The sequence below is a fragment of the Asterias amurensis genome, chromosome 11, assembly GCF_032118995.1.
Source record: "Asterias amurensis chromosome 11, ASM3211899v1".
Taxonomy (NCBI): Eukaryota; Metazoa; Echinodermata; class Asteroidea; order Forcipulatida; family Asteriidae; genus Asterias; species Asterias amurensis.
The window spans coordinates 2457797-2474894 of record NC_092658.1 but is presented as its reverse complement, the minus strand read 5'-3'; the positions used below and the strand labels follow the sequence as shown (position 1 = coordinate 2474894).

The 17098-nt window shown below is 38.8% G+C and overlaps 1 protein-coding gene across 1 annotated transcript in view; it reads left to right on the top strand.

Moving 5' to 3' along the window:
* LOC139943820 (uncharacterized) overlaps positions 1–17098 on the top strand; it is a 67526-nt gene that overhangs the window by 29825 nt on the left and 20603 nt on the right. The window contains exons 19-40 of the mRNA XM_071940646.1: positions 467–580; positions 914–1027; positions 1677–1901; positions 2265–2378; positions 2655–2768; positions 2917–3030; positions 3908–4021; positions 4554–4667; positions 6037–6150; positions 6398–6511; positions 6795–6908; positions 7965–8078; positions 8643–8756; positions 9304–9417; positions 10532–10645; positions 10993–11220; positions 12393–12506; positions 13510–13623; positions 14380–14493; positions 15329–15442; positions 16279–16392; positions 16759–16872. Coding sequence (XP_071796747.1) covers positions 467–580; positions 914–1027; positions 1677–1901; positions 2265–2378; positions 2655–2768; positions 2917–3030; positions 3908–4021; positions 4554–4667; positions 6037–6150; positions 6398–6511; positions 6795–6908; positions 7965–8078; positions 8643–8756; positions 9304–9417; positions 10532–10645; positions 10993–11220; positions 12393–12506; positions 13510–13623; positions 14380–14493; positions 15329–15442; positions 16279–16392; positions 16759–16872 — 2733 coding nt within the window. The remainder of the gene's footprint in view (positions 1–466; positions 581–913; positions 1028–1676; positions 1902–2264; positions 2379–2654; positions 2769–2916; positions 3031–3907; positions 4022–4553; positions 4668–6036; positions 6151–6397; positions 6512–6794; positions 6909–7964; positions 8079–8642; positions 8757–9303; positions 9418–10531; positions 10646–10992; positions 11221–12392; positions 12507–13509; positions 13624–14379; positions 14494–15328; positions 15443–16278; positions 16393–16758; positions 16873–17098) is intronic.

Genomic DNA, 17098 nt, shown 5'->3' with positions numbered 1-17098 from the left:
ATCCCAAAACACCCATACCCCAAACCCCAATACATCAGTATAGCTATAGGCCCTTTATCCTATGACCTACCCCCCATTACCCACACACCCCATTATGCTCGCACCCCCACACCCAAAATACGCCTAGACCCTAAACACCAATATGCCCATACATGTACCTCAAATTCCCAACCTAACAAAAATTCACAACAAAACCAAGAATACTATGTGGAGTAACAAAATAATTAGCATATTTTGTAAACTTTCATAAGGTTTGACTCACACACAAATGTGCTTGCTTGCCTTGTCTATCAAAGTTTTCCCTGTTGAATGAACTCTACATTTCTTATCTGTTTTTCTTACACATTATTTGCATTTGTTAAAGAAATTTTTCCATTTTTAGCGACTGTCGAGTCATGGGATAAGTTGACGACATGTGTTGGTTTTGCAATAACGATTTTGTTGACAATTGTTTGTGTGATTGCAGATATTAATGAGTGTGCCAGCAGCCCTTGTCTGAACTTTGGACAGTGTTTGAACCAAGTGGACATGTACGTCTGTCAATGTCAGTCCGGTTTTACAGGCATCCACTGTGAGACAGGTAAGAAAACTTTCTTCTGCAGACGAGCAGAGTATACTGTTCCAAACGTCAAGACCAAACAGGCTTTTTAAAGAGAGCCAACACTCTGCGTGTCTACGCCTCTACGCTTACACAGCTAGCGCAGAAATTCGGCGCTTGCTCGTAAGTGGAGAATGGTGGTCATAACTGAAGCTGATTCCATCCTATCTATTAATCCTAACTTGGGATGGGTTCAATGCGCCCTAACATCTTTGGAAACGGAACTGAACTCGTCAAGTTAGGAAGAGTTTGGTGAAATTGCCGGCAGGGTCTTTATTATCATGTGTATTAATTGATTGTATGTTTTGTAAACAGATACCGATGAGTGTGCCAGTGTGCCATGTCTCAACGGAGGTCTATGCACGGACTTGAGGAATGCTTATGTCTGTGATTGTGCCCCAGGATACAGTGGAGTAACTTGTCAAATCAGTGAGTTCAAACGATTGTTAACCCTCCTACTCTTTGTACCATTTTCCTGCGAGTTGATCAACCCTTTTGAAATCAGTCAACTAGACCAGTTTGTGTGTTGAAATTAATGTATGAGCAGTTAAACTGCCTCGGGCAGTCAGCAATCGTAATGGTTTGTGCATGATCCAATTAAGTCCACTGTTTGGAAAAGGATTTACATGGAGATAACAGGTGTTAGTTGTCAGATAAAGAGGATGTTTCAATTAACCTTTCTCTTTAATGGTGCTTTCACAGTATTTATTGTGGTTACCAACTCTTAGTTCTATATGCATAATTCAAGAACCCCTTGCTTCTGTGATTCGATTGGTTTACAATCAAAGAGTTTGTTTGTTCCCGTCCAATCAGGACCGAGTATGTGGAATCACAGAACACATACTTCCTCAGAACATCAGGCAATCTACTTCATTAGCCAATTTCAAAACAATGCTTAAATCTCACCTTTTTTGAAAGCCTACTGTACTGCGCTATATGCGACGACTTCATTAGCCAATTTCAAAACGATGCTTAAATCTCACCTTTTGTTTAAGCCTACTGTACAGCCGCTGCGCTATGACTGTTGGATTGGGGCCTTAAAAATTTAATGATTGTTCGTTTCTTCCTGTCCAATCAGATAACGATGAATGCAGTAGTTTCCCCTGTCGTCAGGGTGGCACCTGTGTGGACCTTATCAACGGCTTCCGTTGTCTCTGCGCTCCGGGCTTCACAGGCTTCGACTGTTCCAGTAACTTCAACGAGTGTTCCAACCAGCCGTGTCTCAATGGAGAGTGTGTGGATGGAATCAATCAATATTACTGCAACTGCAACGCTGGATTTACTGGAACCAACTGTGAAATTGGTAAGTGAAATTTCAAAAGGCACTGGACGAGTTCTGTAATTGTCAAAGACCAGTATTCTCACTTGGTGTATGTCAACATATTATGTCTAAATAACATTTAAAATGTTGGCTCCTTGGAGTATGGTTTTTGTTTACCGTTACACTAATGTGTATTAAGCACTGTTCCCGAGTTATTTCAACAACAAAAAAGAAAAAAAAAAAAAAATGCTCCTAACTGATTGATGTCGATCTTTTCATTGACCAATTGATCTAGGGCTTTTGTTGGTTCTTTTTTCCCCATCTTCATAAAGTTATTCATCTGAGATAAAAAAGCTCTACTTTTTCATTTTTACATTTAACTGACGTTTTTTCCCTCTGCCACAGATATTCAGGAATGTGTAAGTGGACCTTGCTTCAATGGAGGTACATGTCGGGACGGAATCAACGCTTATAACTGCCAGTGTGACGCTGGCTACACTGGCCCAAATTGTGGAATCGGTGAGCTATTTTATTTTTTTTTTTATTGTAAAATTTACTGTGTTGACAAATCTCAAACAATTCGCTGTATGAATAAACATCACACTATTCATGTAGGATTCACATTATCATATTCATATGAGATCCGCAGTAGAACTTTCTCTTGTAAGAACCACACTAAAAGGGTTCTTTTAAGAACTACATTAAATTAACCACACTTAGTGATGTGTAATTCCATTTGAATTCTTAACCAAAGACAGCAATTCCTTAAATAATGTACTTGTTTCTTGCCCCCAGATATTAACGAGTGTGCAAGTACTCCGTGCTTCAACAATGCGCCGTGTACCAATGAAATTAATGGCTACAGCTGCACGTGTTTACCAGGATACGCAGGACCCGACTGCAGATTCAGTGAGTCATTCTTCGTTTTTTAACCAAATCTTACAAAATATTTTCTAAAAGGTTTTGAAAAATAAAAAAATACAAATTTACTCTTCCCTAACAATGATGTTCTGTTCCTGTGACCTTATCTTATTATGTTTTTGTCTTCCCCGCAAAGATCGTGATGAGTGTCAGAGTCAACCATGTCAAAATGGCGGAACGTGTAGAGATGGAAGTAACATTTACTTTTGTGAATGTACATCGGATTGGCTCGGCAACAACTGCGAAATACGTAAGCAAAACCTATTTTTCTTGGGGGTTTGTCAGCATTCAAATTGACGCCAGAGGCAACAATTTGAAGGTGGTTAAACATAGACCTTATGCACATGATGTGATTATAGTATTGAGACCTGCTGTTATATTTTGTTCATTGGTGGCTCGACTCGACCACGGACCTCAACGGTTCACTTGATATTATTTATAATCTCAATGCATATGCATGTCATAAGGGACCATTGCCTACAAGCTTTGCTTCTTAAATGGATCCCTCCGCAGTGTCAACATTGTTATGCATCTATTTCTTCAAACCTATGTTGTGAAACGATTATTTCTCATTGTTGTAATAATTTCTTGTGAATGCTGTTTGATATTGTTTTTTTGTCTTTTGATACTGTGGAAATAAAATGAACCTGGAACCTTGATAGTATAGGGCACCCTCATCTAGGTATCAAAAGAAGGTTGTTCATTGGCCATTCCTGTGTGTCGCGCATACATTGCTGCGCTTTTTCCTTTGTTTCAGTATTGGGTTTTTTCCTCTAAGACGGCGGCATGATGACGTCAATGCATAAAGTCTATTGCTACCCACCATTGTTACTGTTTCATGTTAGATTTCCCATTGACTTTTCCTATCACTATTTTAAGTTTTAAAGACCAAGTGACTGTTGATAATGTTCCCTTTATTCCAAACCCTATTTACTGTTTCATGTTTGATATAATAACCTTTTCTTAAGCTAATAAAGGATCAACAACTATTTCATGTATGATTGTTTTGGAAGATCCTCAAACTAACCCCTAACCAACTGTTCCAAATAGCCCCCTATTTTATGACTAGTGTCATACATCTGGCAAACCCTGTCCGCTGTTTCATGTTTGACTATTTGCCTTGACAGAGAACGACGACTGTGTTAATCAACCCTGTAAGAACGGTGGAACCTGTATAGATCAGCTTGGTGCATTTGACTGTCGGTGCCAGACAGGGTGGACCGGACCAACATGCGAACAGGGTAAAAAAAATCTCATATTAGTTTGATTTAGCATCGGGTGTAACATTAAAGTAATAATGCTGCATGAATTTTTAGCAAATTTCCTCCGAATAAGGCCCAAGCTTTGCAGAGTTTTGAGGATACCAAATGAAGATTTTTTAGGATTCGTATGTGTTTACTTTTTACAATTGTTGGTTTTCCCTTTACAGCACTTGGTGCCTTCATTGTGATAAATAATAATAGTAACATAGAGTATTTGTAAGATGCCTAAATCCACCTAATTAATGCGCTCAAGTCGCACAAGAGTTAATTCTCACAAAGTAAAGGAACGGGGAAATCAGACAAAGAACAATTACAGATAAGCCATATTAAACAAGCTGGTTTTCAAATTAATCTTCAAAGTATCAACACTAGAAATATTGCAAATTTGAAGCAATAAGTCACTCCTGAGAGTGGGTCCAGCATGCGAAACTGACCTACGGCTAGTTACGAATGGTTTAATATTTTATTATTATTCAGGATTTAATTTGAATGATTCTTTGACCATGTTCAGATGTGGATGAGTGTGCAAGTAACCCTTGCTTCAACGGAGCCACATGTACTCATGGAACCAACAGCTTCTTCTGCCGATGTGCTCCTGGCTTCATCGGCGCAGTGTGCAATGAAGGTAATAACACTACTGTTAACTTTGGACGCACATTTTTTTTTCTTTTTTCGGGTAGTTTCTTTTACTGATGAATATTTCTCAAAAACGTTCTGTGTATTCTTATGAATATGTTAAAGTACTATGGTAAGCTCATGTAATGCATTGTCTTGTATGCTTTTCACGCTTTTTTTGCAAGGTCCATAAAATGAAGCTTTTTGGTGGCAGTGGAATTTTTGGTATTTGCCATTTTGCATTTTTTTTTTCTAGTATCAAGTTTGAAAATGTTTTAACTTGTTTACAGTTTTAAAAAAGAACAGTTTGTTGTCCAACGTTACTCCAGTAACGGTATTGCTTTGGACCCCATGGTGTATTATTGATTGGAAAACCAGGTATTCCAATTGGGTGTCCTAACCCTGGGGTGACTTTAGACAAACTTTGACAACAACAAAACATACAAGAATTTTAAAGATGTTATCCTATCCCAACATGAATCCCAGCTTTTAGGAAAAGGGGGTGGAATTAGTCAAAGTCACACCATTTTACAGCAGTTTATGTATAGCAACATTTGTTTCAATTTTTTTTTTAAATAATAGAAATAGCTGTTGCAAACCAAAAGGACCTAGAGTATCAAGGCATAAAGCACTCTATGACCGGATGTTTCCACCCTAGCAGAAAAAGCCTACGAAAAAGAACAATATTTATTTTTTGCATTGATTTTTGCATTGATTTTTTGCATTGATTTTTTTACTTTTCAAAAGTATATGTGACTTGAGATGGGCTATTGGACTATTGAATCTTAAGTCGAAGGTTTGGTTTTTTGCCGATGTAGTGTTAACCCACTATTGGTCCAGAAGAAAACATTTCTGGTGCCTAAAACAGGACTCGAACCCACAACTGTCTGCATTTCAGTGTAGAATTCTTAAAGTGACGACAAAGTTTGTGATGATTGATGACCGAATACTGTAAACCACAAGGGAAACTCACTGGTTAAAGTTGAAATGAAGTGGGGTTGAACAAAGAAAATTGATTAGAGTGGGACTCGAACCAACAACCTGCGGATTAACGTGACCCTTAATTTGATGGTCTTTAGGATCGAAGCAATTTATACACGGGTGTGTTTATAACATAGCCTTCTTTCCATTGACTGCACTGCCACGTGATGTGGCACAACTGTTCCAGCCGTTGCTCTCGACCAATATGAATGAAGAAACTGTCCCGCTCACAATCGGTTATAAACACTGGTCATTATCAAAGGTTTAAACACCCCCATGTGACACGCTCTCCACCAATAGGAATAGCGAAACTGTCTGAGGTATTTATTAATGTGAATTGAATTGAATTGAATCGAATGCTGTTAACATGAAATGTCGATGTCTATGTATCTTGACAGATTCGGTGGAATGCATGAGTGACCCTTGCCGTAACGGTGGGACGTGCTTCGAAGGGGCCAACGCATACTTCTGTCAATGTGCACCAGGTTACATCGGTAGCAACTGTGAACTGGGTAAGAATGTTATTGAAATGAATATTTTTTTTTAAAGTTTACTGAGCTACCTACAACCCCAGCCAAAATGCATGGGGCCATCCATTCGCAACGTGACTATAAACATTCTATCTTCAATGGTGATGTGAGCCTAGACCAAGCAATGAGGGCCAACATCGATAAGATATGGCCAGGATTGTAGCCCCACTAATTTGTACAAATTTGGGGACTTTGTAACTATTTAAGAAACACTTTTGATTAATTACAGATATAAACGAGTGCGAGAGTAATCCTTGTAAGAACGGTGCCTTGTGCCAGAATTTCATCAATCTTTACAACTGTGTCTGTGCTGCTGGTTTCACTGGAGTAACATGCGAACAAGGTAGGTACAAAAACGGTTCCTTACAAACAAGAAAGGATGTTCTGGCATATACAGAGCTGTGGGGACTTTTTCACAATGGAACAAAGGTCTTCTCAGTGTTTTCAATTTGATCTGGCTCCACACAAAGGTTTTTTTAAGTAAAGGGAATAATAAAACAATAACACCAAGTCTCCACATCTCTGGCTATGTGTGCCTAGCAGACATGTTTCTAAGCAATACTTTCTGTCGTGAACTTGAGCCTAGGGTTTGATAAATTCATAAATTCTCTATTTTATTTGGGCAGATATTGATGAATGCTTCAGCGACCCATGTAAGAACGGTGGTGAATGCATCAATGAGGTGAACTTCTACACTTGCCGCTGCACCCCAGGGTGGTCCGCCACTAACTGCGATGTCGGTAAGTCAAAATAAATTCTTGTACACGCTGAAAAGGAAATAATTTTCTTTGGTTAGCCATCTCCTGACTGAGAGTTACAGCAGCTTTACCTTGTGGACCACTCCATTAAAGGCAAAGTATTTGTTTTGTTTTTTTGGAAACACTTGACTTTTTAATCTTAATGAAGTATAGATATTTACAGTTAAAGTAACGTGTGAAAAATGCATTTCAGAAAGTGGTAACAATTTTTAGATGTTGCCAAAAAAATGAAGCGGTTATGCCCATGCAGGAAGAATTATCCACAATCGAAGAAACTTTTCATGCAGAAGTGTTTTTCTGATTAAGATGTGTTGAGTCCCTTTCTCTAAAGCCGCATTCTTGTGTAGGGATTTGTTTCTCAAAATATTATACATTATAAAAAGCTGCAGTACAGTACTTTTTACCAAGTAAGTTTTTATAATCATTATAATAATAATAATTATACCAAAACTTAGCGCCCTAATCATGTAAACATGCTCTAGACAAATAGACAAACTAAAAAATAAGAAAATACGGAATTATAACAACGGGAGTAAACAATTCCTAAAAACATTCAACCAATTAGTAAACGGAACTAATAAATAGAAATCCAGAAGTATTAAAAATGCAATTATGTCTAAAATCTAAAGTACAAAACATTATTACACATTATTACACATTGCAAGCATTAAGAGTAGGTTATAAATACACATAGATTATCTTTTGAAGTATTTACCAAGGGTATCCCTCCCTCTTAGTTTTTCCCCTAAACCTTTTTTCTCTTAGATTTTTATAATATATGAAAGGGAATTTATTAAGCAAGCTATTTGTAACTCAACACCCACATTTTTGGATTTTGATAAGATTGGTGCAATCCAATTCCAGTGATAAGCATTTGTACTTGGGCTTGCAGTGCCATATCCTTTCAAAAAAATGACAAAGTCTGACAACTCCTTGGGTAAGAATTTGTGAGGATATGTTTTTCTGCTTGCTTCTTGTTCTGTTGTGTAGAAAAATGTCTGACTTTTTAATGATTTTATTAATTTGTTTTGTCTACAGATATTGACGAATGCATAAGTAATCCGTGTTTGAACGGTGGTCTATGTAGTAATGGAGAGAGTCGTTATACTTGTACCTGTCTGGCAGGATGGACCGGAGCCCGCTGTGATGTTGGTAAGATTTATTAAGACATTCCATTGATTCACAAACAAATATTTGTGTGTGGTTTTTTGTCAAAGATTATGGAGCTTTAAAACACAAGTTGGGAAACTGGAGATCTGTCTATTAACATAATTAATGCATAGGTGCCGTTTTAGCAAGCAAGCAAACGTTTTGTTATATCGGGTGATAGCAATGGTTAATGTCTGCACTGATCTATTGTTGAGTCAGGGAGTTGCTTGCTGAAATGACATCCAGTGCACATTTCACATTTCAGCTCTTGATTCCCAGTCTGCGCCTTTATTTTAAGCGAGATACAATGTTTTGACAATTTCAAACGTGTGCTATCATAGGAAATTTCCACATATTTGCACCAGACATTTTCATCTTGATCTTTCACCTTAACTTGCACTTTATGAACATTATTGAATTATGAACATCGTTTCCTGTGGTCAATCTATTATTGGTTTTCTGCTCATTTTAAAAACTGATAAACTTCCTGCAGTATCCTACTTTTCTTCTATTCGAATTGCAACTTCAGTAACAGTGGGTGGGGTTTTTTTCCTTTGATCTTTTCAGAAATTGACGAGTGTTCCAATTCACCGTGTCGCAATGGAGGAACATGTACTGATTTAGTCAATGGGTATTCATGTAGTTGTCGAGCTGGGTTCACCGGTCCCACATGCGAAGAAGGTAAGTGTGATGATTGCAGTCATTATTTGATGTGGAATCAAGAGATCTTTTTAAACATCTCACTAGAAATAAATCACAGGAGGTTACGGAGCCCGGTAAAGGACAATGTTGTTTGGTGGTGTGTTTTATAATTCCCTAAAAGTAATATTTTGATCCTTCAAGAATATTATTTTGTTTACTTTAATTTTTATTTTGTTCCCTCGAGGGAGGGAGAAAAATATTGTTTTGAGGGAGCACAATACTATTTGAGGGAGCAACATATTAACCAACAACAGATCCTAACAGATAGCACAGAAATGCACCTAATGCTGCCAAGCTGCACAATGCGCTAAGACAAAATACACGAGTGCAACCATCTGAACAAGCCGCAGGTGGTTTAAAAACATTTTCACTTTTTTTTTTTAAGTGTTTGACTTTCGGTTGCGCAGTCGATTGTGATTGTGATTGTGATTGGTGATTCCATGAAAGGTCATGTGGCTTCAGACTGACCATTCACAGACCAGGAGGAAGAAATTTATCATGAAACTTGTTTGTTTTTGTCTTGCAGATGTGGATGAGTGTGTATCTCAGCCTTGCCTTAACGGAGCCACCTGTTTGAATGACATTAATCTGTTCCAGTGTCAGTGTGCATCAGGTTGGACTGGAGACACATGTCAAATAGGTAAACATGGTTTGATTTCTTAATAATAATAAATAATAATAAGAACACATATAGTGCGCCGGTATCCATCACAAGTGATGCTCATGGCGCATGGAAAGAAACTTTTGTATCTAGTGAAAAGCAGCAGTGAACAGTGGGTTTTGAGAGCCTCTTTGAACTTGTGATTATATGACATGTTTGGATATTAAGAGGCAGAATGTTCCAAAGTAGCGGACCAGTGAGAGAGTTTTGAGGTAACATGGTGTGAATATTTTTTTTTGAGCAGTGTTGGTTCTGAAAAGGATCGGTGGTTGGTTTTCAGAATTAACACTAATTAAAAGAGATTTGCATGGTGTAACCGCAAACCTCTCGTAGGAATCATAGAGTTATATATAAGAACTAGAGCACGCACTGGCCTATATACGCGCCCCGGTATGCGAGCAGGCGGCCATTTTCTAAGTTGACAAAACAGCTATCTCACAACGTGTGTTTGTGCGGCCATTTTCTAAGTTGAACAAACAGCATCGCGTGAGCGTTCAATAAAAAAAACCTCAAACGTGTATTTCATATTCAACGCGCGTGCAGAATGACGCGCTTGTCATCTTGCGGTCCCGTGGCGTTTGTGCACGAAGCATCACTCGTGCGCCCTCTAGTTCTTATATATAACTCTATGGTAGGAATAGACCTTTATATCGCTGTCACCATCTTGGTCATGTTCCCTGTTTCCAATAACAGCAATGAATGCTAACATTCATTGCGCATGGCACCATACTTTTATTTCGTCCAGCCTCAATTTGGTTACAGTGAGTTGGAATGTAGTAAAATCAAGATGACCACACAGTGATAAATGTCTTTACTTCCACCTTACAAAGTTTCAAATCCTGTGTTGTTGTTTTTAGTTGTTGTTTTGGCGTTTGGTGCTGTAATGTGGCATTGTGTTGCCCCCTCTCATTACGTCTTAGTGTGTTCTGAAAATCACAGCAAATGATGTCGAATAAGACAATGATGTACTTTCCCTTAAAATTTCTAAACTGGTTCATTCCAATGGATTTTTCGAATAGTTGCCCAAATTGGTTTTAGACAAAGTTATGAATGCAACTTATGCAACTTTTCTGTACTTTTTATTTATTTCTAGATATCAATGAATGCGCCAGTAACCCGTGTTTGAATGCTGCTGCGTGTACCAACCAAGCCAATGGATTTCAATGCACCTGTGAGGCGGGTTACCAGGGAGTGAGATGTGAATCTGGTACGTATTGCTAAAAATCTTTGTCTTCTTTGGTTGTTTTTTTCACAATTCCAGAAGAATTTGGCGATAGTTATAGAGAAATTTACAGAGAATGCTCAATTGTCTGTGTCTACAAAGTGTCAATTTTCATTCAACCAAATCAACATTGTGAAATATTTATTTTGTTTGGATTGTATTTTTCTCCCTATTCTTTCAATAAGATATTAACCTTCTCAGCTGCAAGAAAGGATAAACAGCCTACCAAGTTATTATTACATTACGAAGTTTAAAAGTGTGAACAATTTGCAACACTTGTTTCCTCCACTGCTATGAGTGACCCAGCTGTCTTTTTTCCCTCCACTCATTAGACATCAATGAGTGCGCCAGCAACCCTTGCCGCAACGGTGCCTTCTGCGTTAATCAGATTAACATGTTCATCTGTCAGTGTGGACCCGGCTGGACGGGTACGACTTGCGAGATGGAGCTCGATGAATGCGCAAGTGATCCGTGTGTCAACGGCGGCATGTGCGTTAATGCAGTCAACAGGTATATTTGTGACTGCGCTCCGGGATACTACGGAACTAACTGTCAAAATGGTAAGATATTGAGCTTCAGAGGGATAAGAACTTTTTTATCTGAATTAGCCATTTTTCAAGTTAGATTTAAATGATGTCTGGTACAATGACTTGCTTAACAGTCCCAATGTACCGCTTACATTTGAATTTCTCAGACTATTGACCCATTTCACCTGACGTCATCATAAGAATAATCTTGGATGCGCCATTTTGGTGGTCAATGTCAACGTGTGTTATTCTGTGAAGTGCACATTTTAAAGTGACGCGGCATTTACACGTAGGCCTATTGACCACCAACATGGTGAGCGTGGCATCAGTCGCCGCGTGTGACGCGCGTGCAAGGGGTCAATAGAGACAGGAGCTATGTCACATGGTTCAGGGCAAGCTTTTGTGTAGCAACCTCCAGATGAGCAAACCCTGGTACTATTGTACCTTACACATCCATTCAGAATGTGTGTATGGGTGTTCACCGTCTCTTACAAAATTAAGCAAAAGCTTGCATGCCCCTCATCATGTGACAAAGCAACTGAATCGATAGTCTGAGAAATTTAAACTTGTGATCAACACGTCGCAATGTACCAGAAAATATTAAAATCTAACATGCAAATGGATGGTTTTAAGTCCAATTTCATGGAGCTGCTTAAAAGTACTAAAAGCAGCTGAGCAAATGAAAGTTATGCTTACCAGAACAATGTTACCAGCCAAAATACCATGTAGCAAGTCCAATTTGTGACTGGTATCTTTCTTATTTCTGCTATTAAGCAGAAGTTTGTTAGCTATATTTTCCGCTTATAAGAAGTTGGCCCCGGATGTCTTTGTGTCTGCTAGATGAAATAAATAATAGCTGCTACTTTTTATAGATTTGCAGAAATTGTGCTCTTTGATCTACCTAGTGCTGAGGATACTGTTCCAAAATGCGCTTTGAAATCTATGGGTGCGTTCGTTTAGCTTCCCTGGGTCGACCCCGGTGTGTGGCGGTGTTCCTTTTTAGGACGAACGTGGGTTATTATCTGCACACGTTTGTCCTTGGGGAAAAAAACGCCACTCACCGGGGTCGACCTGGGGAAGCTAAACGAACGCACCCAATATTTCAAGGAGATACTTAACGGGGGAAACAGCTTCATTTCAATAGGCCTCCTTAGATCTGGATCCAATGTTTCAAACCTGATTGACTGATATTTTTTCTGTTTTAGAATACAACGAGTGCATTTCTAACCCATGCGTTAACGGCGCAACGTGTCGGGATAACGTCAACTCCTTCATCTGTGACTGTGCTGCAGGGTATGACGGATCCAGATGTGAAATCCGTAAGTACAGACTGCTCTGGAATGACCAGTGCCCAGATTTGTTGAGCTGCTTAATTTTAGGATTTTGAAACCTTTTGTAAATCAAGTTTTTGGCCATGACATGAATCCCTACGTTCTGTGAATGAAAATGTAAGTGTCATGGCCGAGCGCTAAAGAGCACCGAATTCAAACTCTGGTGTTTCTAATCAGCAGAGTGTGGGTTCAAATCCCCAGCCGTGACACTTGTGTCCTTAAGAAAGACACTTAACCATTGCTTCGTCCATGGATGGGACGTAAAGCTGTTGGTCCCATGTGTTGTGCAACGCATGTAAATTAACCCAGTGCACTTATCGAAAAGAGAAGCGGTTCGCCCGGTGTTCCTGGTTGTGGCTGCTATATGCGCCGTAGCACAATGTAAAAACAAAACTGTGCCAAATAATTTGGTCTCAGAATTCATCACTGCAATAATCTTTCTGAAAGTTTGTATATACTCAGCACCTTGAGTACCTTGTTTGGTAGATACGTGCGCTTTATAAGACTTTGATATTATTATAACATAACTTACAGCTTCATTAGTCATCAAGTTTTTGAGAAACAAAGTGAATAGCACAGAGCAGGTTTTTCTTCAGTAACGTAAATTCTGTGTACATGCTCAAATAACTTTCGGCTCACTGAGGCGGAAATTATTGTCTTGAAATTTTGTTTAAACTACAGTACCTTTGCCGGTAATTTTATAAGGGAAGCTTTCTACCATTGTTGTCTTTAAATCGTGTAAGTTTAATGTGCATCTGTGGATGTTAGTGTTGTGTGTCGTACAAAAAAAGCCCAAACCCTTTATTTCCTTAAGTGAATTGGCCAAATATGGTGACCGCCAACAGTAGGGGTAGAAAGCCCATAAATCGCCAGAATGTTGATCCGCAGATTCAAGTCCTGCTCTTGTAAAAAAAATGTTCTTCGATCAACCCTTGCCACACAAATTATGCAATTTGCACTTTTAAAAAATCCTTTAATGTTCCCTTTTCAGCTGTTTTTGAGTGTGCCAGCAGCCCCTGTGAGAATGGTGCTACATGTACAGACGGTATCAACATGTACACTTGTGCATGTGTGTCTGGATTCACCGGTATCCACTGCGAGATCAGTAAGTACTCCTAAAAGACACTAGACACCTTTGGTTATGGTCAAAGACCAGTCTTCTCACTTGGTGTATCTCAACGTATGCACAAAGTAACAAACCTGTGAAAATCCGAACTCAATTGGTCGTCGAAGTTGCGAGATAATAATGGAAGAAAAAGCACCCTTGTCACACGAAGTTGTGTGTTTTATTCAGATGCTTGATTTCGAGACCTCACACGTGAGGTCTCGAAATCAATTCAAATTCTTTTTACTGAGAAATAACTTCTTTCTTAAAAACTACACTACTTCAGAGGGAGCCTTTCTCACAATGTTTTATCAACATCTCTCCATTGGTCATTACCAAGTAAGATTTTATGCCTACAATTATTTTGAGTAATTACCAATAGTGTCCACTGCCTTTAAAGCTGGATTTAAAACTTGACCTGGTGGGAATAGAATCTAGAATTTTCTCTCTGATGAGTTGCAGTAGTTCTGAGAATAACCCGTGGTGTAATGACTCAACGTTTCGAGATCTGAATGTATGCACTGCCCCAATGAAAACTAGATTTGACTGTTTGGGCGTACCAAGAATATTAATAAAAATAGATTTAAATGGTTTGTTCAAATCCTAATGGACAAATCCTGAGATGATTTTACGTAAGATGATGACATCCTGAAATAATATGTCTCTTCGGGGGACGACATCTTAAAGTGAGATGACGTATTCCCGATATATTTTTACTTGACAATAACCCAATCATCTTTTTTTTCTGTCTTGTAGATGTTGACGAGTGTGCCAGCAACCCCTGCGCTAATGATGGTATCTGTATGGATCAGATCAACAGATATGTTTGTGCATGTACACCTGGATGGACCGGAGTCCAGTGCTTAACAAGTGAGTTCCCTGTCAGGCCTTAATAATTTAATAGTAGGTACAAATGTTAGGATAGATCTGTTGCAGAAGGCAGCGCTATTGGGAACAGCGAGAATCCTGAGAAAGGACCTTGAGATCTAAGGCTGCGGGACGTAGCCCGACTCCAGGAGTTACCGGCACAAATGAAAATATGATCTTTCTTTTGCATGCTGTGATAAGATGAAATGACAATAATAATTAGAGATTTATATTGCACAAATTTCCGGGAAAAAAATTACAAGAAGTTTTAAAAACATTAGATAAAAAGTACTGACAAAATACTTACTACTAAAAAATCTACACACGAGCACATTGCATATAAGCAAGATTGAAAAGAAATATGTGTTGAATGTCAGATGGCAGTTCATTCCATAGTTTGGGGGCAGTCGATGAAAAGAACCTGTCACCCAATGTTTGTAACATTTTAGTCATGGGAAAATTTTGGTCATGGGAAAAGATAAATACAACTTATTGTTAGAGTGTAAACATGAACCCACAGCAATGGGAGACTTGTGAGACCCTGGTGGCAGCAGACATTACGGTCCCTTTTTTGCTGCTCTGAGCTTGCGCCCACATGCTGAGCACGCGCACGACTGGCGAGAACTGTGAAATAGGACCGTCCAAAAGTCTCCAATTGCCTTTGTGCCCTGTGCTTTTGCTGTTGTGCCCTTTGAAAAGTTCAGTATCTTTGTAGTCTTATAGTTTGGTTGTTTTCAATATCAAGAAAATTGCTGTGTGAATTTTGTTTTGAGAATAATTGATTAATTCATCCTAAATTACAAATTACATTTTTTTTTTTTTTTTTTTTTTTTTGCAGACATTAATGAGTGTGCCAGCAATCCATGCGTGAATGGTGGCGTCTGCAATGATATCGTCAACGGTTACGAGTGTAGTTGTACAACAGGCTGGGAAGGAGCCAACTGCAACATAGGTAGGCTAATTATGCAAATTTATGCACCTATTTTTATTCTCAAATTTTGGGGGTCATTATCACAGGATTATTTTTGAGATGACATTTTATGAAAAGAATGACTGTAGTAACTTTGTGAACTCACGTCTACCAAGCAAAGCAGTCGTGCTCTACATACATATTATACATATCAGCATTTCTATGAGGCGCCTTTTTCCAAAGGTTACCAAGCGCCTCCAGAAGATGCAACAAAGAAGTCCAAACTCAAGATGTTCCAATGAAAAGTGAAATAAAACAGTCAGTTATTTCTGTATAAGTGAGTCTTGAGTAGTTTCTTGAATTGTTTATGTGAAACTGCATGGCGACGATGTGATGGTAATGAATTCCATAGGTCTTCAGGGTTGTTTTGAAAGTGTCTATTGTCTGGATGGCTCTGATGGAATGAGGTAGAATGTTCCACACCTTCCCTGCAGCTACCTGGAAAGAACGAGATCCCCATGAATTAATTCCGGCATGTTCCTCAAGACGGAACTTGTCAGCAGCTGAACGTAGATGATCACGTGCTGGTACATGTGGCTGGATGAGATCACGGATGTAGGATGGTGATTAGCAGAGATCTAAGGTCTACAGGATCTCACTGGTTGTAGATCAAGAACAATACAATACAGAGACTGCGCTTTTTCAAACTGCTCCTGCCCTGTGGAATAAGCTCCCCGTCTCACTACGTAAAATACCATCACTCCGCAACTTCAAGAGGGAACTAAAGTAACACTTGTTCACATAAACTTACAATAGGTTTAATTTAACGATAAGTATTTAATTATATCCTTTTTTTCTTCTCATAATTTTTGTTGTAGATATCGATGAATGTGCAAGCTCACCGTGTCAGAATGAAGCCATATGCAGTAATGGGCGTAACATATACCTGTGTGTCTGCCAACCTGGATACACTGGAGCTAACTGTGATATTGGTACGTTGGCACCCCTGAAATTTGATTTTATTTTCAGAACCAAAAGTGTCTAATAGACCTTATCCATATTCATGACATGTTGCCGCCATCTTGGAGTTAAAACGCTGTTGTACAGTTTTCTATTGCAACGTCACAGCCCATGTTTTCACCAACTGAGTTTAGAAAACTTTGGAAAGTCATGACTGCAAAACAAAAACAGATAAGCTACTATTTGTAACAATGTAACACAAATATCCCAGAGTTCTTGGCTTCAGAACCAAAATAAACTAAATGAAAAAGTGACAAAACTCTACACAGTTCGAAAAACACAACAGTTTCTCAACAGATCATGTTTATTCAAGTCTTGGTTTATTCTTTTTTCTTCAGATATCAACGAGTGCGGAAGTTTCCCGTGTCAAAACGGCGCCACTTGCCTAGACGGAGTTAACAATTACGAGTGTCTTTGCACCGTTGGGTACGATGGCTACAACTGTCAGTTTGGTACGCTTTAAATTTGTTTTATATAATAGAGCAGTTTTCGCAAGTTTTATTTAAGAGATATTAAATTTACATCGGGGATACAGAATATTATTTTTATTTATTTTTTTACCCATACACCGATGTGTGTTAGCACTGTATACTCCCTGAGTCCTGTGAAAAAAATTCACAGGCATGTTACTTGGGTGGGATTCGAACCCACGACCTTTGCAATTCTGGAGCAGTGTCT